This window comes from Prorops nasuta, unplaced genomic scaffold (genome assembly GCF_024137725.1).
Source record: "Prorops nasuta isolate Cenicafe-Biocafe unplaced genomic scaffold, Cenicafe_Pnas_1.2 PNAS00033, whole genome shotgun sequence".
In the NCBI taxonomy this organism is placed as follows: domain Eukaryota; kingdom Metazoa; phylum Arthropoda; class Insecta; order Hymenoptera; family Bethylidae; genus Prorops; species Prorops nasuta.
Genome location: NW_027116830.1, coordinates 1,839,935 through 1,862,365, shown reverse-complemented (window position 1 = coordinate 1,862,365; position 22,431 = coordinate 1,839,935). Strand labels below are relative to the sequence as shown.

At 34.1% G+C, this 22,431-nt stretch overlaps 1 protein-coding gene across 9 annotated transcripts in view; it reads right to left on the bottom strand.

Moving 5' to 3' along the window:
- Positions 1–22,431, bottom strand: part of LOC136783281 (zinc finger protein 737-like) — a 33,796-nt gene that overhangs the window by 4,366 nt on the left and 6,999 nt on the right. Inside the window, exons 5-6 of one of the 9 annotated variants that reach the window (XR_010824246.1) lie at positions 6,935–8,084; positions 6,426–6,564 (exon numbers count right to left, since the gene is read on the bottom strand). The exons of 2 other annotated variants lie outside the window; for them this stretch is intronic. Coding sequence is in view for 5 of the 7 variants with exons in the window: in XM_066743321.1 (XP_066599418.1) it covers positions 811–2,443 (1,633 nt within the window). In the remaining 2 variants the exon portion in view is untranslated. Of the gene's footprint in view, positions 1–14; positions 2,444–5,143; positions 6,565–6,934; positions 8,085–10,936; positions 13,263–13,352; positions 15,161–15,423; positions 16,828–18,223; positions 21,063–22,431 lie in introns of those variants that run through there. 6 more of the 9 variants (XR_010824245.1, XM_066743321.1, XM_066743327.1 and 3 more) reach the window with 6 other exon arrangements.

The following is a 22,431-nucleotide window of genomic DNA, read 5'->3' as shown; positions in this document are numbered from 1 at the left end:
GTCTAAATACCTTATGTTACAATAAAAATTACTATTATATGTAATATACCTCTGCTCCATTTCATTGAGAGCGTAGAGAGATTACAAAAGTTAATAAACTTACATAAAATACCAATAAGTTTCAAATGCACTTTTCAGTAATAATAAAAATCCTGTATAAATTTTTATGACACATAAACACTTAAGTCAATAAATGTACTGCGGTAAAAAAGTGAGAAATAGGATTAGATGTAAGTATTTAGTTTTATCTTCAACTAAATTGTCTTGATCAAAATCTCTTTAATTTCACAAAGATATTTCTGTTTCTGGTATACAAAAATTGATATTATATAAGTATAATACAAATAACAATGAAGCGCAACAGAATATTAAAAACATAATATATACATACATATATATAAAAAATTGTTTTAAAAAATTCTTAATATCACTATGCAGCCATATTATTGAATCACTGATTCTACCCATTAAAAGATCTAATACATTGCATTAAATAATTAAAAAAAAAAATAAAATTTGTAAACATTTTCTAACAAGGTGATGTCTTAAATGTAGTACAAAATCTAGCTATCATGTCTAGCCCTAGGAGCAAAATTAGTCATTTTGGCATCTTTAAGATTAAAAGCCTGGTCATTTGGACTTCAATGGACCTAATTTTGCTACTGGGGAATATATAAAATTGAACTGTCTGTTCGTACCAGACGTAGTTTTTTTACTATTAAATATTTGTTATCGTTATATTGATTGAATAATGCATTTTTTCTGTGTGATGAAACTTAATAGCACGTTACTAGTATTACTGTTGAGGGTTTAAGTGTTCATAACATCGTTCAAAATGTGATCGATTAAAACTCTTGGTAATGGAGGATGTGACCCAGGATGAGACTTTCTATGACTGATTAAGCCTGGTTTTTGCGTAAATGCCTTTCCACAAATATCGCAAACGTAAGGTCTAATTCCAGTATGAATCAATAAATGCTGTTTGAGCGCTGTTCTACGAGCAAAAGCTTTATTACAAATTTTACAATTGTACGGTTTATCCCCAGTGTGAACTCTCATGTGAACTTTGAGGCGGCTATTTCTGGAGAAGGTTTTCCCGCATTCTTCGCAAACGACATTTTCCCTTCTCTCGTGCTGTCTTAGCATATGCTCGTTTAAGTTCTCCTGGCTGACCATTCGTCTCTTGCAAACTTGGCACTCATACTTTGCTTTGTAATGAGCAAATTTCTGATGAACGTACAAAGAGTTGCTATTCAGACACGTCTTGCCACAAACGTCGCAAATCACTGGTTGCTCTCTGTGACTAAATCTAATGTGATTCGTTAAATCACCCTTCACTTTAAATTTCTTACCACAAGTCTCGCATGAAAATTTAAAATCATCCGTGTGTTTCCTAATGACATGTACTTTTAGCTCGTACTTATTTTTATTCTTATAGTCACATTGGTTGCAATAAAATAATTCTGGTTGATCGTCGCTCAAAGATTTTCCTGTTTTATGTTTTCTTTTGATGTGAGAATACAACGAAGATCTATTGCACGTTTTGTATCCACATTCATTGCAGGATAAAACTTCGCTTTCATTCTCGAGCTTGTGACGACGTTTATGTAAGCTCAAAGTGCTTTTTTTGGAGCACTTGAATTCACAAATATCACAAAATTCTTCCTCGACTTTTATATTTGTCTTCTGTTCCACGTTTAGAGCTATTTTTTTCTTACAAAGCGGATTGACTCTCTCATCTGCACACTTATTCACACGCCTTTCTGTGTTAGTATCTTTAACACCTTTACGCAGTGAACCTTTGCTATCCGTATCTTCATCCGATTTCCTGTGATATCGTGCTATGTGGGAAGAAAGAGTTATGCTACGATTGCATTGAAAGTCACAATGCATACAGCGAAATTTTGTAAATTTAGTTACATCCTTCAATCTGGCCGTCGATTTCTCTATATTATCTTTTTGACGCTTTTTTATCGAATGCTCTTTAAGAACAATTTCGCGCTTGCTACTGTAATTACTGAATTTGGGCGAGTACTTGTGTATTTTTGTAAAGTTTTTATCATGCGTCTTAAACGTTCGACATGGCTGTTTCGTTTCTACGAATTTACTCATAAATTGGTGCCTAAGAGTGTGTGATATCTTATGTCTACGCAGCATTGATTTCATAGGAAATTTTATATCACATTTTTCGCACAAGTAGCAGCTAGTAGTAACTGGGAAATCTATATCAGATCTTTTAAAATCATCGTATTTCTCTATTTTTATATACGATTCAGAAATCAATGCAACTTCCTGTTGCATAGTTTCAACTGGAACCAGTGCGTAACTTGTTATTCCATCGGCGTCAGTCTGCTGGCAAAGTTTCATTGGTACTGCATTCTTCCCAACGATGAATTGACCAAGAGGATCTACCTTTAAGATTCTGGATCCAAAGCTCCCTTTCCTAAAACAAATTAAAGTTTTTGGTTAATAAAATGTGAAATCTTTTATAACATGTATGTAAACGCTACTTACGCCAAATATTAAAAGATGTCTGTATAGCAAAGAAATCTGTATAGCTATGTTAGAAATTACTATTATCTTTTCTATGTTCATTGTACGATTTCATCAGCATATATGTTATGTGAATAATATACGAGAAAATGCCTATAATAAATATAGGCAAAGTGGTTGTGAGGGATATAGACGTAAGTGGGATAAAACAGCCTACTGCTTTCTATTTTAAAGGGCTCATATATATTTTGATCATGATTTTGTGGAAAAAATATTGGAAAAATAAAAATCCAAATGGAGAATGCAACAATTATATACATGGATTAGCTTTAGTGATTTCATCCAATTTAGATGAGATTGCAAAATTTAGGACTTTCCCTAATAGGAGCCGGGAGGAAAATTTCACTGTTTATTTCTATGCTCTTTAATGTAATAATATTGTTTGAACATCTGCTCATACACACCGCAATTGTTTGATTACTCAGTCGATTGCGTGAGTAGATGCATATTTTGCATGTGAGATGTTCAAAATTTCTTCGGACGAATGTTACAGGTTTACAGCGGAACAGGTATATATATATGGGCAGCCAAAATTTTTTCGCAGAAAATATTTATGAATATACTTCTTAAGTATAGGTTGTGCTATGTTGTTTCATATGATTGGAAAAATTCTGTGTATAACAAACTCCCATAAACGTCACAGATTTGGTGAAAGGATCCATGAGATCGTAAGTCGCACTTATATGAGTTTTTCACAGATAAAATATTTAAATACCAAAACAAATTATACTTGTTAATGACGTGGCATAACATTGTTCTTTTTTGCACAAAACATACGTTGCAGATATATCTCTTGTATATTTGCCATCCACTCGTTCCTTGTAAACAATACCTCTTTGTATTATTTTTCACCATTGTTATAGAAATTTTTATTTAATAAACACGAGAATGTTTATTTCCCTTTGTGTCACTATTTGAATACATCCTTATTGTGAAGAGTTTATTTGAGTATAAGTATTCTTTGTTTAGTCTTCCGCCGCTCCTCGACTTCTGTGATGTCATAATTTTGTTTCTTTGTGTCCTTTATCATTGTTCAATTCTTTTTCCAGCAGATTTCTATCCTGTTTTATATGAGCTTCCCTATTTCCTCCAATTTCAAATCAGACTGCTTCTTTTGACTTCCTAAAACATCAAACAAAAATATAAAAAAATGCGTACGTTTCATCCTTAATAATAAATTATCCATTCATCATACAATTTGTAGTTCCAGATTACCTGAAAAAACTTTATGAATTAAACTCACTCTAAGTTGAGATCAATTATTGAATAAAGCTTTATTTTATATTAAAATTCTATGTTCAAGAAATTATAAACTTCCTTTGAAAAATATTATAAACATAACTATAAAAAATGCAGTCTTTTCTTTGTAACTTAACTTATTCAACAAAAGCACCTTTAATTAGTATCACATGAAACAACGATTAAGAAATAGAAGTCTTTTATCACATGTATCATAATAAAAATTAATGAACACAATCTATGCATCTCTTATTTTTGGTCTTCTTTTAAAATCCTCTTCACCTGGCTCACTAGACTCATCGTACTCGTGGGCTTTTACATGTCTCTTAAATGATTTTAAGTATTTGAAAATTGCTCGGCATTTTCTGCATTCATATTTGAGCGAATGTCGTCGTATATGTCTTTTATACGCTTTTAATTCCCTGAATTTCCATTTACATTGTGAACATTTATATTTCCGTTGATCAGGAAATTTGATTCGCTTTTTTACAGTTTCCATTTGAAATGATTTTTCCTCCTTGATATGACTGCTATATTCTTCCTTGATTACCACTTTTGGCTCTATTTTTACCATTTCAATTGTATCACTAAAAAATAGCATGTTTTTATTGTTTATACCAGCATCAATAAGAACAACAACTCCTAAATTTTATTATTACTTACACGAAATTTTCCATGTACTGTCTATGCTCCTTCATGTGATTATTGTATAATGTAATAGTCATTAATGATTTACAACAAATTTCACATGTATAGTACATACATTTAATATCTGACTCTTCTTTAATATATTTTTCCATATCATTATGATTTGGAGATATTTTATTATCCATACAACAAGTAGAGAGACTTTCTATTTTTGCAATTTTTAATAACGGTGTATCAATATCAGTTGTTGCAGCTGCTGAAAGATGGTTACATTCAGTATTGTCAATGAAATTCTGCGTGAACGGTATAACGTAATGATTTTCTTCCTCTCTGAATACTAAACAATTATCCGCAAGGGGATCACACATCGGGAATCTATAAGCAAAAAAAAATTATTTATTTTTATTAATTGCTCTTAATCTACGATAGCTAAACAATTTTTTTTCTTTGTAAGCAGCTTATGTCTTTCCATTCATCTAAATACTAAAAAAATAAAAAAAAAAACATTTATTCAGAAACTTTTAACCAACTGCTAATTAAATATGGGATCTTACTTAACTTCTAACTACAAAATAAATAAAACTAATAGATATATATACTGATAATAAATCTAAAACACGTACATTCCACTTAAAAATACAATAACTGCACTTTACTCATAATTGATGATAATAACAAATATGCATGTAGTTTATTCATGTAAAAAGTACACTATATACAGTACGAATAACGTCATTATTTAGCAAACTATCTTATCTATCAACAACAAAAATAATGTGCAAATTGTATTAATCAAATATATTAACTTCGCAAAACAAACTTCGTAAATATGTAACTCATAAATGCAAAGTATACCTATATTCTAATTAACAAATCAATACTCAGTGGTTCTTAAACAGAAACATAAATATTATTAAATCAACTTAAAGTTACTCGACTTATTTTCTTACTCTAAACAAACTTGTAAACAATTATTTAATCATAACATTTTTTGATTTAAAATTCTTCTGACTTTAACATAAACACTATTCATCCTTCTTCATAACAATAATTTTGTCTTCAACGCCATGTAGTAAATTAGCTATTCTAATAGGTGGTGGCGGAGGATGCACTCCGGGATGCTTTTTACGGTGTAGCATCATTGGCGTTCGTTGTGTAAAGCTTTGACCACAAATATCACAAACATATGGACGTTCACCAACATGGGTGAGGAGATGAATTTTTTGGGAGCTGAGACAAGAGAATGTTTTACGACAAATGCTACAAAGATAGGATTTTTCGCCAGTGTGTATCCTTTTATGCTTAGTCAAGCTGTATTTCTTTTTAAACTCTAGGCCGCATTGATCACAAATAAATTTATCTTTATGAAGCTCCAAATGAACCAATAAATTCTTCATGGTCTTAAACCATTTTTTGCAAATGTGACAACAATGCTCTTTAGCGGTTTTCTTATGCTTTGCTCGTCTATGCGTATAAAGAGCATTGCAGTTCGGATAGGAGCGACTACAGATATCACATATGATCAATTTGTCATCGTGGTCTTTAAGATGAGTCATGAAAAGAATTTGATTTGTAAACATTGTACCACATTCCATACAGTTGTATTTAAAGTTATCCGAATGCTCTCTGATGTGATGTCTCTTTAAAGATGACTTTGATTTAATTTTGAAACTGCAAAGATCACATGAGAAATACTCGATCGAATCATCGTGAACATCCATGTGTCTAATCAGATTCAACTTATTCTGAAATCCCTTATTACAATTGTCACATAGATAAGGCCTGGTGTCAAGATGCCTATACATGTGATATCTAATTTTAACTTTATTTTCAAATGTAGCGTTACACAAATCACATGTGAAAACCGGTTTTGGACGTGGAGGTTTTATCGGTTTATCAGCAGGTCTTCTCATATTTTGAGTTTGAGATTTCTGAGAAGCATCTTCGATATCCAACTCCTCTTTTACAAAATGATTCAAGTCTTGCGGTTCTTTGTCTGCAGGCGTGGAAGAGTTTTCCAAAGGTTTCATCAGGAACGTATTCAGCAATTGTGGAATGAGAAAAATATCTTGTCCTACTTTTATGGTCAGAAAAGTCGGAGCTAGTGGATCAGTCACATTCAACCTAAAAAAGTATAAACTGGTCAGTCGATGTTCAACAGGTTCACAAAAAAATTTGTTGTTACTCTTTAACAACCAAATTACCGTTGATATATTTTATAGTCATGCACTTTGAGACTAGTATTAATTAACTAGTAGAAAATTACAAAGTTGGTCAATTGAGATATGGTATTAACTTAAGAATATTTCAATTATACTACATTTTTACATTTAATTCGCATATAAAAATCAAAACATAACTTTAATCCATTTGAGTTTTTAAAATTAAAGTTTATTTCACAAAATATAATATAAATATATTTTTAAGATGCACTCAAGCAATATTATATACATTGTTATCAGTGTGATCTATAGTTTACGATATAAACAAATACCTGATCAATGCTGCCAAATTGTCCGTACAAGTAAAAATAATAAGTGAAGCAAAGAGATCACGATTTAGCGTTTAAAACCAGGCTCTTATCTATTTCATCACTTTGCCACTTTTTTAAATAGTTCTTTGCAAGTTCAGAAATTTGAGGATTAGTGGTTAGCAAAGGGGGTAGTGGTCCAGGATGCTGCCTTCGATGCCTGATTAAGCTTGACCGTTGCGTGAAATCCTCCTCGCAAATGTCACATTTGTAAGGTCGCGTGCCAGCATGAGTAAGCACGTGTTGATAAAAATTGCTACTGTTATAAAAAGATTTGCAACAAACAATGCAGGTGTACAATGGTATTCGATCATGTTTTAAGCGCTTATGATCCTTTAGCTGAGTGGAGTTGGTGCATTCTTTGCCGCATTCTTTACATTTATAATTTTTTTTATGCAGCAACAAATGATGATCCAATCTGCTTCTATGGAGGTATTTTCTCGTACACAAATGGCAAGAGAATTTATATTTGGTTTCGTAAATTCTTCTTTGATGCCTCCATTCATGCACTTTTAGGTCCTTCACTTCCTTACCGCAAAATCTACATATTTGTAAAATTTGCATGTGAGCTTTCTTGATGTGTTGATTCAAGTCGTATTTAAGTCTGTAGCCTCTACCACAATGTTCGCAAACGAATTCGCATTCTTGACCGCTATGAACGCGTATGTTGTGTCTCTGAAGAGTACTTTCAGTTTTGTATTTAATTTCACAAATTTTACACTCGTGGAAATGATCTGGGTCGTGACTTAGCTTATGCTCCTCAAGAGCTTTGGCGGATAAACAAGACCATTTGCACTTGTCACACTGATGTGGCCTGCGATGAGCAAATTTAACGTGTTTTTCCATTTTCCTCGTAGTGGCAAAACTTTTCTCGCAAAATGGACAGTTGTTGCGTATATTGCTTAAAGCCTGATCTACATCAGACTCTTCGTTTCGAGACTTTTGACTCTCGCCTATTCTTTTTTCCGGTAAATTTTTCACTAGATTATTTCCTTGAAACTTCTTCTTAGAATCATTCTTTACAGCTGCATTCTGAGATTGCCGAATTAGTAAATACTCTTCTCCAAATTTTACAGCCAGATATATCGGGGCAAGCGGATCAATCGGATTGGACCTAAAAATCATACAACTAATCAGTGAGAATACAATTTGTGACAAAATAAACACTAAGCTATTATAAATATTATATCAAAGCATGCGATTAAAGTTGGGGGGGGGGGGGGGGCAAATTAGGCAGTTCCAAAAAATATTTGTTTTCATAATTCATTAGTAAAATATTTAGAAATTATACTCTCAATTTTTTACGAAGAATTCCAATTATTTCCCTTAAAGGGGACAAACATATTAGCAGGCCGAATTATCAGGGGTTTTCGGTTTCTTTTTAATAGGGAAAATTTACTTGAACTCCTGTAAACTTTGAAAATAACATTATTTACACTTTGGGGTGAAATCAAGAATTTCTTTAACAAATTTCTGCTGAAAATCTTAGAGCTATCTCATTTAATCTGGAGTAGGTCGACTTATTCTTTATTTTATTTTATATTTCTAATATTTTTGTTTCCTGACAATATAAATCTATATAGCTCCAGACAAAAAATTATATATTTTATAAGATTTTTTCTATTGTTTTGCATTAAATAGCGATACAGTCTCAACTTTATGTTCATATTTTTGGCAATTTCATTGCAATAATATCAAATCAAATTTTTTCATTCCAGATGCATATAATGAGCAAAGTAGATGACGATCTGCTGTAAAAGACAGCGAATAACTCCATAATCTTCAGCTATTGTTTTCTGTTTCATTCGTACATATGCTGAAAAGTGTAAGCAAAATATTTTAAAAGTCTGAAAAAGTTTAAGTAAATTACAATTACGAATCGCGCACTCATACAGGAGATAAACATAAATTCTAAATAACTGACAAACATAAATATTATAATAAATACGATAAGAGAGCACGATCTGTAATTGGAAATAACAAACTGACAAATTATCACAATTGATTATAAAAATACTTAAATAAACACGTCTATTCAGTGTAAAAGTATACAACCTTGTAACAAGTCTTTTTATCACTTGGTAGACAATTTCTTATTTACCACAAGTGTATAATTAAACTTCATCATTTTAATAATACACTGTTACATTTGTTGAGATACCAAGACATTTGTCTTTATATGCTATTATAGTTCGTTATTTATAAAATTTCTTTAATTTAATTTCACTTCTTTCGAGTACACTACCTAGAAAATTTGCAGATATGATCAATATATTTCACAAGATTTTCTTCTTCTAAAGTGCTGTTTATTCCATTCTTTTTAAAAACCCCTGTTCTTATTTCAAAGTTGTTTCTACAGATTTGTCTTAATTTTAGAATAATTAATTCAAAGACCTAGATTTGTTTGATGTTTTTTTCGTGTATTGAAATTATTAAAATGTAAGACAAGGATAAATAAATTTCGATATAAAATCATTATTATGCAATTTTTGAGCAAAATCTGTAAATTTGGGAAGATACGTTACGACACGTAGAAGCAAAGTTGTGAAAATATTATTTATTCATTAAAATATCTTTCACGTTTTTAACGAAATCAACACATCATACTGGAACATTAATTTCTTACTCCTTTGTCGTAATTTTGTCACTTTTTATAAACTTCCATAAGAACATAAATAACTCTTTTTAACTGTAAAAAAATGTTGAAAATAATTTGTATGATTATTAATTGTTGCTTTAAAATATAAAAATAGTACAAAATTTATTGATTCTCATTTATTGGCTATGGAACACTTTAAATGTGCTTAACCAAATGAGATACTTGCACAAAAACAATGCATAGTGGATAAGACTCATATGAATTTCATTATATTGTGAAAGTGTGAATCGTTGGTGAAATTCTCTTCGAAGGGGCCACATTTTTGAAGTCAAAATCCTTAATGGATAACATACTGATATAAATTTGGAGATAATGGAAAGACACACTATAATGCATACAATGCATATATTTCCTGATTTATGACAATTTCCTTTGTATCTCCACAATTGATTATTAATTTTTAATTCTTCATCATACAATCTTGACGGTCGTGACTTCTCTTATAGATCAACAAATGGGTTTCAAAAGTTAATTTCATTCGAAATATGCTGTTGCACAAACAGCACAAAAAATTATGTTGAGTTTATTTGATTTTCTTTTATTTAGTTGTGTTTATGATCCTTCAAATCTTTCCCCCATTTGACACAAAATTCACGTTGAGAATGTGAGAAATTTTCAATTCTAAAGTAAATCATTTCTCAATTCATAACGATTTTCACCAGGGCCACAAATTATCTATATTCAGGATATTGTAGATTCTGAGCTTGTACATTTTCAAACAATTATTGCAATTATACTTTGGATGGTTAAATATTGTATAATTTTCATGTTCATTATGATCTTCCATAGTAAAAAAATTTGCGACATACTTTAAACGATCGATCTTCGAAGCATTCGAAGAACGTGGATTTCTGCTTTGTTTACAGATGGAAAAACTCTGTCGTAAGATGTAAAGACATTTTTCAGTTTTTCCAACAATTCACCAATTCCTTCTTCCACGCTTTAATTATTTTCAAAAACTTGTAAAATACGCTGAATGTTCCTATGTACTTTTTGTCTCGATGATTATATATACAAGCATTTGCCTATTCTTCAATGTTGTTAATGATCCCCTCCTGAAACATTCATAAATTTAATCAGTCGAGGTACAGTTGCATCGCTTTCAAAAATCTATAAAGGTTTGATGAAAACTCAAATAGATATTAAAACCCTGAGAAATTATTATTCTAGATAAAAAATCGATTTTCCTTGTCCTTCTGAAATTTTCTGAAAATAACACTTTTTAAAAAATTATGCAAAAAAATATTAGACGCTCTATAAACAATTGTACACCGGTGCTATTTGAGAAAAAAGAAACAGCTTTGTTAACTTTTTTGATTTTCTTCAATTTTATTTTAAATGTAATTCATTATTGCCTTAGGCAATACAATGTCAGAAATCAGATGTATAAAAGACAAACATCTCGATTTAAAATATACAATTATAGTTCAGGTGAAGAAAACTGTAACAATTGAGTGAAGCTGCATAAAATCAATAAAACATCGATGTAAATTTCTCATAATTAAACAAAAAAAATCAACCGATCGCTTGTTGGGATCTTCATATATGCAAGTGAAAATTACTTTTGTACAAATGGGTTGCGATGAAGAAAATGAATTATTTGCAATGAATATTTTTTTTCATTTTTAATCAGTACGATGAGAGGCTGCATTAAACAAATCGCGTATTTAATACGTTGACATTAAAGCTACGAAACTGGCTGAAGACAGCTTTTAGATTTATAATTTATTTAAAATGAAACTTAACTAATTCAAAATATTATAAATTCATTGACAATTAATCTTGCGCTAGGTGATCATGAAATCGCGATTTACAACTGAACAATCGGAGAGCTTAAAAGTCAATGGGCATAGGTAAAAGTGAGTTTACGCGTTTTAGCTCGTTCCTTAATATAAAAATTGCTTAGCAATGAAAAAGATTTAATTTTCTAGTTTACTCGTCGATGAACAATTAACACTAAACGCCTGATCTCAGCCGTTTATCGACTTCCGAGCTCTCTGAAATTTATAAGCAAAGTTTCAATCGCTACTGGCCGAAAGAAGCCACGAGATGTTTGTATAGATAGTATATTCAAACATCGCATAACCCGAGACAACGGAGTACTTGCCTGAATAAACGTTCGCCCATGAACAAGCTGCTATGCATATATACACTCACACCGATATAGACGTACATTAAACAATAATAATTGTTTCCATAATAAATGGAAAAGCATAGAAATTTAGTCGAATGAAAGAACACCAAGAAAAAATGCACTAACTGCAGAAGAGAAACGATCACTTTGTTTCCAGCCAAGAGTTCGACTTGAAAAGGCAATGGCGTTTGTTCTAAACGCAGGTGGACTTTTGGTGAGCGGTAAGGTTGCCCTGGCACGAGAATCCACGATGACAAATCTGGCAAACGTAAGGTTTTTCCCCGGTGTGTCCTCGTCTGTGAATTGTCAAGGTGGACCTCTGAGAAAAGGCCTTTGGACATTGGTCACACTTGTACGGCTTTTCCCCAGTATGGACTCGCCTGTGCATCCTGAGGTTTTCCGAGTCCGTGAAGCCCTTACCACAAATATCACAAACGTAAGGTTTTTCGCCAGTATGAATGCGCCGGTGTTTCTTCAAGTGCTCGGCGCTACTGAGCCTCTTGCCACAATAATCGCATAGGTAGAGCTTGGTCGGATTGTGGCTCTCCTTATGCCGGAAGAGGGAGCGTTTGGTGGCAAGGACGCGGCCGCAAATGTCGCAGGCTGTACTGGTAACTTTGTTGGCCTTGACCTCGGGGTGTGTTCGACGACTGTGAGCCGAGAGCTGCCTCCTCAGACAGAAGGCAACGCCACAAATCTGACAAACGAATGGCTTCTCGCCAGAATGTATGTTATAGTGCTCCTGAAGATCGGTGGCCTTGCGAAATCTTTTGTCGCATTCGTTGCATTTAAATGGAAGATTGGCTTTGTCGGTATGTCTTAGCATGTGGATGCTGAGTGCGGCTAGCACGGTCGTCTCGTAATCGCACTCCTTGCACATGTAACTCGGGTAAAAATGAGTCTTTTCGTGTCTGGTTAGGTCACGGAACAAACGGAACTTCTTTGGACAGTGCTTGCAGGTGAGGTCCCCCGCTGTATGACGAAGAAGATGCTTCTGATAATTGCTCTTGTGTCGGAAGACCTTGTTGCAGGTCTCGCAGTGCAGCTCTACATCGTTTTTCTCCTTCTTCATAGACTTTAATTCACTGGGACGACTCGCAGGCGCAGCACGAGTGGCTGCTGCTTTTCTTCCGGCTTTCTTTCCGGTGTGCTTCTTCATATGCTGACGTAGAGTAACGTACGTCCGAAAGACCCTGCCGCACTGTGCGCAGGTGTTCTTACGCTTGCTCTTATGCTCGATCTCGTGATTACTCAGCAGAGACTGCGAGGCGAAGAAAACTCCACAGAACTTGCAGTGGAACTCTGGATTGGGCTCTTCCTCCTCTTCTTGATTCGGCTCTTCCTTAATAACGTACTTTTCCTTGTTCAGCGCAATAGGTGACTTTACCTTCACTTTTTTCACTGATTTCTTCGCTGGAACAGCAGTCTTCTTCATTAGGTCGAGCTTCGCAAACATTTCCATGGGACTATAGTCCTCGGGATAGGCTACCTGGTTGTATCTGAAATGTGAAAATTCAAAGGACTACATCAGTATCCAACATCCTCAAATTTTATTTATTTTTATTAACATTTTCTCTATATGGACTCACCACCCAGCTTATCATCATCATCATTTTCGTTTATACCTGAAATTTATTCGTACACGGTACGCCTTTGTACATCTATTTGCAATGTAATTAAAGTACCGCCGGAACACAACGTAATAATTTTTCATCGTGAGATCATCGTTCGAGCTTATTGTATTTTATATTTGAGTATATATAATCTATATACAGTACACACACACATACACACTCACACATACACACACACACACAGTGTGCGACGTTTTCCAGTTTATACTTTATAAAAGCTATTTTTACCGCTCCTCCAACTACACAACATACCGTCGTATAAAATATTTAATACTGCTTAACTAGTTAAGTATTGATCTGATTCCACGCTTAGTATAAAAAATAGTCTATGCTAAGGTAATTATAATTCGACAGCAAGATTTGACGCAAAGTAGCTGTTAATCGCAGTGGAAACGTCATGATTTCTCGCGAAGGTACACATTGTCGAGCCGCACAAGAATACGCCATTTTTTACGTGAATTATCGCGCCTGCTCGTTTGGAAGCTGCAATTTTTAAGAGAGTTCCAGATAATAATGCACGCTGTTTCTCACAGGGATTATAACACTCGAGATATTGTGTCAGATATGATACAAATGAGAAAAGAATTAACGAGAGTCGAAACAGTTATACGAGCATGACACCAACAGCATGGACCTTGTTATGAGCATTGAGCAAGGCTCTGGAAACGAACGATTTGTTGCAAAGATTACATTGATAGGGCCTTTGGCCAGTATGATATCGTTTGTGTATAACCAGAGTGGAGTGTTGAGTAAACGATTTATCACAAGTATCACATTTGTACGGCCTTTCTCCTGTATGCGTCCGTTTGTGAACGACCAACGTGGTTCTCTTGTGAAAAGCCTTGCCGCAAACGTCACAGACCAACGATTTTTCTCCTCCGTGAAGCCGAAGATGATCCTGCAGAGACCCTTTGGACGAGACTGATTTTCCACACAGGTGACAATCGTATTTATTGTCACCGGTGTGAGACTTGACGTGAACCACTAATGAATTTTTATAGGCGAAGGTTTTACCACAAAATTCGCACTGATGCTTCACAGGTTTGAAGTTTGGGTCGTGCACTTTGAGATGTCGAGCCAAAGTGTGATTATTTGGGAAGGATTTGTGACAGGCATGGCACACGTGCTCCTTAGCCCCATGTTTCACGTTCATATGTCCATGCAATTCAGCATTTGTGAAGAAGCCTTTGCCACATATCTCGCAGTACCTCGTGTACCTTTCGGAGTGACGTCTTTGGTGAGTTGCTAGCTGAGAGGCTTGAACAAAGGCACGGCCACAAACGTCACATATATAGTTTCTCTCACAAGTATGAATTCTCTTATGAACTGACAATGTATTAGTTCTCTTAAAAGACTTGCCACAAACATCACATTTGTACGGTCTGAGGTCACTGTGAGCTATAAGATGTCCCTCGAAGAGGTTTTTCAACTTGAAACGCTTTGAACAAATTTTGCATTCGTAAACACTCCCCTCCTCTGACTTATTTATTTCTGACAGCTTCTCCTCGTTAAAGGAACTAGCAAATTTTCCATTCTGCAATGAATTGTCACTCGAAAATTCTGTTAAGCTTTTCCATCTGATTTTATTCTTTTCATTCGCAGAAGATGAACTTGTTGTTGAATATGTATCCGCAGAATTATCCAAGAAATTTTCATACTCCTCTTTTGATATAATAGACGAAGGCAACAGTGGCAAAATGATGTTCATCGATTCATGTATCAAGGATCTATTATCACTGATAATCTCCTGTAGGTTTTCAGATCTGTAAATAAAATGAAAAAAAAAATTGATCAGATTTTTAAACTTATGTAATTTACTCTCTTATGGTATATTTGTGCCATTAACGCTTGTATTTGGCCTCAAGTAAACTTCGTTTAAAAAAAAATTGTTATATTTATCAATACATTTTATCCACTGCAGATCTTGTTTCTTCTTTCTTCATTTTTTCACTTTCCATTATATTCTAATCAGCGATCAAACAGTATTTCTTGGATCATAATCAAACCAGATTCTTTATATCGGTACAAATGTATTTATTTGAAATAATAAACTTATCAAACAGCTATAATAATTTTAACACGCATATTTCCATACAGTCTCGACGAATGAAGTGTTACGTAAAAGTAAAAAAAACTATGGATACTTTTCATCTATAAGAATCATACAAACTTATTTTTTTATCAGTCTATTGTTTTAAAAAAACAAATAAATTATTATAATTTCACTGTCAATTAAATCGTTAGTCTTGTAGCTGAATACGCACCGAAAACACAGGACATTAAAATATGCATTATGTCAAAGAGTCCTTGATAATCAAATCAGTTTTGAGATGTTCATTTAACTTTCTTATGGGACCTCGCGTGGGCGTTCAAAGAGCCTTGCTGCGTAAACCGTTTTCTGCAGACCTTACACTCGTAAGGCTTCTCACCCGTATGTGTTCTCAAATGTACGATCAAGTATTTCCGTACACTGAAAGCTTTTCCACACATTTCACAAACATGTGGCTTTTCCCCGGAATGAATTCGCATATGTGTTTGTAAGTAAGTTTTGCTGGAAACTGATTTTTCGCAAACGTTGCACTTAATTTGGTTCTCGCCCGAATGAATTTTTAAATGCACTTTCAAAGCTGCCTTCCAGTAGCTTTCAAACGGGCAAGAAGTGCATTTGTATTTTTCACGCTGTCCGTGAGATTTCACGTGCGTAGCGAGGTACGTAGCACTCGCATAACGAGCATTGCATATATTGCACGCGAACGGCTTCTCTCCTGTGTGTGTTAGCAAATGCCTTTCTAGAGTTTGATTGGTATAAAAGCCTTTGCCACACAGCTGGCAATGAATTATAAACTCCTGATTGTGCCTCTTCTTGTGCAGTCGCAGATCGTATGCAGATACTTTTGAAACTCCGCAAAGATCGCATCTAAATCGTTTGTTATGCTGTTTCAGGTGAATCTTCAGAAATTCCTCAGTTTTGAAACATTTGCCGCAGATAGCACACTGACAAGGTTTCTCCACCTGATGAGCCTTGACTTTATGTTTTCGTAACTTTTTAGGAGTATCGAAATACACATCGCATTTCTCACAATAGTTGAATGGTTTCGCATCATCTTCCTCTTCGTGATCCAATCTATGTTTGAAAAATTGCGATTTCTTATGCAGTATCTTACCACACGTTTCACACTCGTAAATCACAAGAGATTTTCCTTTAGAGGATGGTGATAGCTGTGAACAACTTCGTGGCTTTTTAATATTTCTCGAATAAAGCTTCGTTGCATTAGGAGCTTTTGAATCGTCTTTCAACGGTTCCGAAGCAACCTCCTGATGAATAACCTCCTCGTAAATTAGAATTCCTGGACTGGTCCGTATTCTACTTAAATCTTCATCGTCCAGCATATCCAGTTCGATTTTTTGCTTCATTTCGTGTTCCTCATACCTGTAATTAACACAGAAGGTCAAAATATGCATTGAATTATATTAAACTGATTAAGAAATTCCTCTCTATGATTATAATTATCATTTGGACGACCTTTCCACTATTGCAACAACATTAACGTCTAGGACAGAGCAACAAAGTTTTTCTCTATTTATTTATTTATTTATTAATGGTTTTTAGAAAATTTGTATCAGCTTACCATTTTGTGATTGCGATTTTCGTGAGTATTCTTAAATATACTAAGATACGATAAAAGCTTCATGAGTTAGAGTAGCTTTGGCACAAGTCCTATCATAATTTTGCTTATCACAGAGTTCACAAAATACTGGTTCCCTCTTGGCAATTATTGATTAACAATGTGCCTTTTAAAGTGGCTATTTAAAGTACTGCGTTGAGCAAAATATTTATCGCAGATATGACATTTGAAGGGTTTTTCACCGGTGTGAGTACGTATATGCTGAGGCAAATAACTTCTCGAACTAAATGCTTTTCCACAATATTCGCAAATAACAAGCTTCTCATTGGAATGCGTCCTAAGATGCTTCGTAATGTAACGACGTCTGAATAAATTTCCACATACTTCACACGTTATCTGGTCCTTCGCGGTATGTTTTACAAGATGCTGCTTATAAAGGTAGCTGTAAAACGTTTCGAAACTACAAAGTTCACATTTGTAATGCTTTGGAGGTTCTTGGTCCCCGTAAATTTTCAAGTAGTTTTCACTATGTATGCTCATGTGAACTCTTAGCATACCCTTACCGTAAAATCCTTTCTTGCAAATCTCACAGAACTCTGAAAAGTCTTTATTGTGCCTTCTTATGTGAATCTTTAGGTAATATTCAGATGCAAGTTTTGCCCCACAAATATGACACACGTGTGGCGCATCGTGCACAACTTTGTGAACATTTAGATACTTTCTTTTCTTAAATACCTTATAGCAAACATCGCACTCTAACGATTCCACTGTACCAGACGACAAGTTTGAGCTATTATCAATATTTTCTTTCCCCTTTGCCGTTACTTTGCTGTTAATTTTATGCTGCGGTGATTGTATTTTTAAGAAATACTTATGGTTAAAATTAGCGATACTACTTCTTCCATTACTATCTATCTTATTTGAAAAATCAGCAGCATAAAATGAGCTATCTTCTCCGACATCGTTCATGCTTCTCATCGAATCGTAGCTGGTATGCCTCAAAAGTGTCATTGGTCTGCAAGGAAAGGAAAGGAAAGAGCTTTGGTCAAATTAAATGGTTTGAAAAATATTGGCATTGGTGTATTATAACTGTACCTGCACAAACTTTTGCTCGTTCGATTAAAACAATGTCAGTATAATAATTGCATTTGAGGAAAGAATGAATTATGGGAGTGTGATGAATAATATTTAATACTAATATAAAAAGTAGATAATTCTATTTTATTAATGCTTCATTTACAAGTGGTTGAAAGAAAAAAGAGCTACTAGTAGACATAGACTAAAACTTCGAACTTTTCCATAAATTTCAGATTGTAACATGATGAAGTCTTGTTGCTTTTTTCAAGAAAAATTTCTTAAGGCTCGCTACGTAAACATAGCAAGTTTGCTCTTTTAATGCAAAATTATAGGTTCCATTTATATAGCGTACACAAAGACACCAATAAAAAATGATTCTTTCGTGATACATATGCCACTTCCGAAAACTGGCATCAGCAACAAGTATAAATCACCATAATATATCAACATATCTATATTCATATACGTAAACACCTTTCTATTAGCTTAGCCATTCATATAAAAAATATGTTTATATCGTAGTCTACAGTTAATAATCATTCTTCTAATAAAGACGTTCCTTAACAATTAACTGTTAAGCAGATATGATTTGTACATTAATCAACAGGCCACAGTTTATCCGAGAAATTAATCAAGATTATATTTAAAACAAATGTGAGCATGATCGCAATGGTATATACATTTGCTATTTCATAGTTTTGACACACAATTGCCAATTTCATTTTTATACGATAATAATGAGTTATAATTACATTAAGCATATATACAAAAGAACGTACGAGTTTTAAATGCCTATGAAACATTATAAAATTGCCTTCATCAAAGTCTCGTTGTCAATTCAAATAAATTGCAAAATTCCACAAGTGTGTCGTGCGGTAAATAATTGTCAAGCTAAGTTTAACAATTCTATGGTTCATTGCCTTTATATACATCCATTAAAATGTTGTTACTCTCTACAGAAAACGTAAAAAGTACTAAATTGTATGCATGGTAAAATTAATGCTTTGATCTTATTATTGACAAAATTGAATAGTATCTGTATCGTTTAAGACGTTTGCATAACTAACATTTGAATATGCAAAAAATACTGTAATGTGCTTAAGCCTATTAGAAAGGATGGTCTCAAGACTTGTAAGAAGTTAATCAAACCTAATACAAGTGCTAAACATTTAACGCCGTTGCCTATAAACGAGTCAACGAAAATCAATGACATCAATTTTAGATAGAATTATCTTTTGTGCCTACATGTACATAAATCTGAGATAATTGGATCTTTAAAAAGAAATTAACGATTTTGTCAGTCTGCAAGAAACTATAATCTAAAAATGTTTCTTTTTCTAACATTCCATGAAAGTTTTAAACCAGTTGTATTTTACACCTTTCCCTGAATAAAAATTACAATAAAGTAATCAACATAAAAAAAAAATGGGCCAAATATAATATCATAAAGGTAATCAAGCTTCGGAATAAACCACAGAGATCCATTTAATGGACATTATATTTTTCTCATGATTACGAAGCCCCTTTTGGGATAAAGAAGATATGGATTTTTTTTTTTTGCAAAAATTTACAATAAATATCACAGTGAGTCAATAAAAAGAAATGACGGACTGACGGCAGTAGCAAATTTCATGAGAATGTACAGAAAGTAAAAGCCAATTGTAACAACGCGCTTTGAATTGCGGCTACTGTCATTTTAATGGTCCAGGAGATGGGGAAAACTTGCAATCAATAAACGAGAAAGAGTAATAAGTATTATTGACGAGACATGTAGCTAGTATAATTTTGTCGATGCATAAATTTCTAGCTAGGTAAAATGAAGGTGACGTTTTCAAGGGATCCTTCCTGTTGCTGACCACCCCTTGACGATTGCTGTTGCCGCTGCTCTTGCTGCTGCCTCGCGGTCTGCTTGGCATGAGTTTTCAGATGAGAGTTCAGCATCGTCTTGGATGCAAACGACTTGATGCAGAATGAGCAGGGATAGGGTCGGTCTCCCGTGTGACCTCGTAAATGCACAACGAGGGTAGTCCGTTGTGTAAAACTCTTTTCACAATGAGTGCATTTGTGCGGCCTTTCCCCGGTGTGAGTTCGTCGATGAACACTCAGATAATTCTGCGAGATGAAGCCTTTTCCGCAGAGATCACAAACGTGCGGCTTCTCGCCCGTATGCTTCCTGAGATGAACCGTCAAGTAAGTTTTACTGGACACTGCCTTGCTACAGATAGGACAGATGTACTCGCTCTGAGGTCCCACGTTACCATGGGTCTTCATGTGGACCAGTAGCACCTGCTTTCGCGAGAATCGCTTATTACAGAGCTCGCAGTGATGCTTCTTTTGCGGCGGCACGTAATCCGGTTGATGCAACTTGGTGTGCAGCCTCAGTCCTTGGCGATAACGAAACGTGGCCTGGCAGATATCGCATTGGAAGGGTTTCTCTTGCTCGTGCACTTCCTGATGGTCCTGATACTCCTCGTGGCTCGACAAAATAATGCCACAGCTATCGCACTGATACTTGTAATCGAAATCGCCACTATCGGCGTTACTGTTGTTGGATGTGTGCACTCTTTGATGGGTTATCAACTTGTGGGCAGTTTCATAGCAAGAGCCGCAATGCTCGCAAACGTAAGAATCGTCGGTTACTGTCATCGGCGGATCATCCTCGTCTCCGTCCTCTGCCTCCATCTCAAGGTGAAGAATCTCCTCTTCCACTTCCTCCCCCATTTCCTCTTCCTTCGCTCGACTCTCTTCCTCGTGATTCTTCAAATGCAAACGCAACTTGTCCTCGTTTACGAAAGTATCGCCACACTCTGTACATTGCATTATCATTTCGGTATCTTCCGACTTAAAATCGTCCTCGTTAAGTAAGTCAGTTTCAGTCTCTCTAAGCATATCCTTCTCTTCCGGTTCATATCGCTGCCGTTCCTTCTTTCGCTGCATCGTCTCATGTTTCCTTACATAATATCTGAAAGAAGAGACACAAAACATTTGTCAGTGCTGATTTTATATAAACATACAAGATTTGCTTCGTAAATTATATTATTTATATTCCAATAATGCTGCCAAGCTATACGAATAATTACTTAAGGTCGATGTTCTGCCTATGTCGAAGGTATCAATGTTCGCGCTTCTAGGTAGCTAGCTAATATACAATTGTTTAGTTATTTATCATCAATTCGATTATTATTCACCACTTATTTCGTTCGGCTATTCTCTTACGTTGCTTTCAATCAATATAGTCCAACCCAAAATTGAATTTCATAAAAGTTCTATCGTATAATAACTATCATAAACATATAATACCTTAATTTAACGAATCATAGAAACAGAAGATGAAAAATAAAGATATTACAGGTTTAAAAATGCGTTCTGCCGGAGAAAACTAAAGGAAAAACAAATTATTGAATAGGATTGATGAGACGTGAACTAAATATTTAAAGCAGATTGTCATTTTGTGATTATTTTTTAACCTTTATTGAGATATTCAACAATCTTCTTAATACATATTTAATGTCATATCAAGATCGTGTGACAAAGAAAATTAATTATCATTTCTAAATAGAAAATGATGTTATTCACATAAACAATGCGTCTGGCTTCACGACTCAAACTCTATTGATCAGAGTTATGTCTCTGTGATCAATCGATTTTCATGCTAAGAGAATCACCTAATATGACCTAATAATTCTTTACCGCTACAGGAATCCACCAAATTGCGTTTTGATCGAGTCAACTTAGAATAAATAATAATACAAGGAAAAAGGTAGAAAGAGAAGATGGGGTGGAGAAGGGAAAGATAATTCAATAAAGTTATTCGAGCAGTTACACCATGTTTCGATCGAAATCTATGAAATGCGCTATTTCATATGAATTTATAAAGTTCCTATTTAAGAAAAAATTATACTTTTCCACATTTCCACCAAACTGAGTTACATCCTATAAGGTAAAAATATACAATGTTTTTGTACCTTTGTTTCATCCCTACATTAAACTTTGACAGCGATATCTCTAACAATTATTACTAGCTACTTTTCCTTATGTATGCTCATATTATTTTTTTTGTTTTGTTTATATTTCATACCATCAAACAACATAGAAATAGATAAGCGTCTTCGTACTTACAGTTTCATACTTAACTAATTAATTGCACTTATGAGCCATCAACTCAGCCTTTTATATTCATTTGAATAAAAAACAAATTTTACTATCTAATATGTAATATATCGATATAATGACTAGTCCACTTTTCACAACTGTGACTATAAATTTGTGTCTTGTCACTCTGATGAAAGTTACTGAATAAAGCAGAGCTTGAAAATTTGTGCACCTTTCAA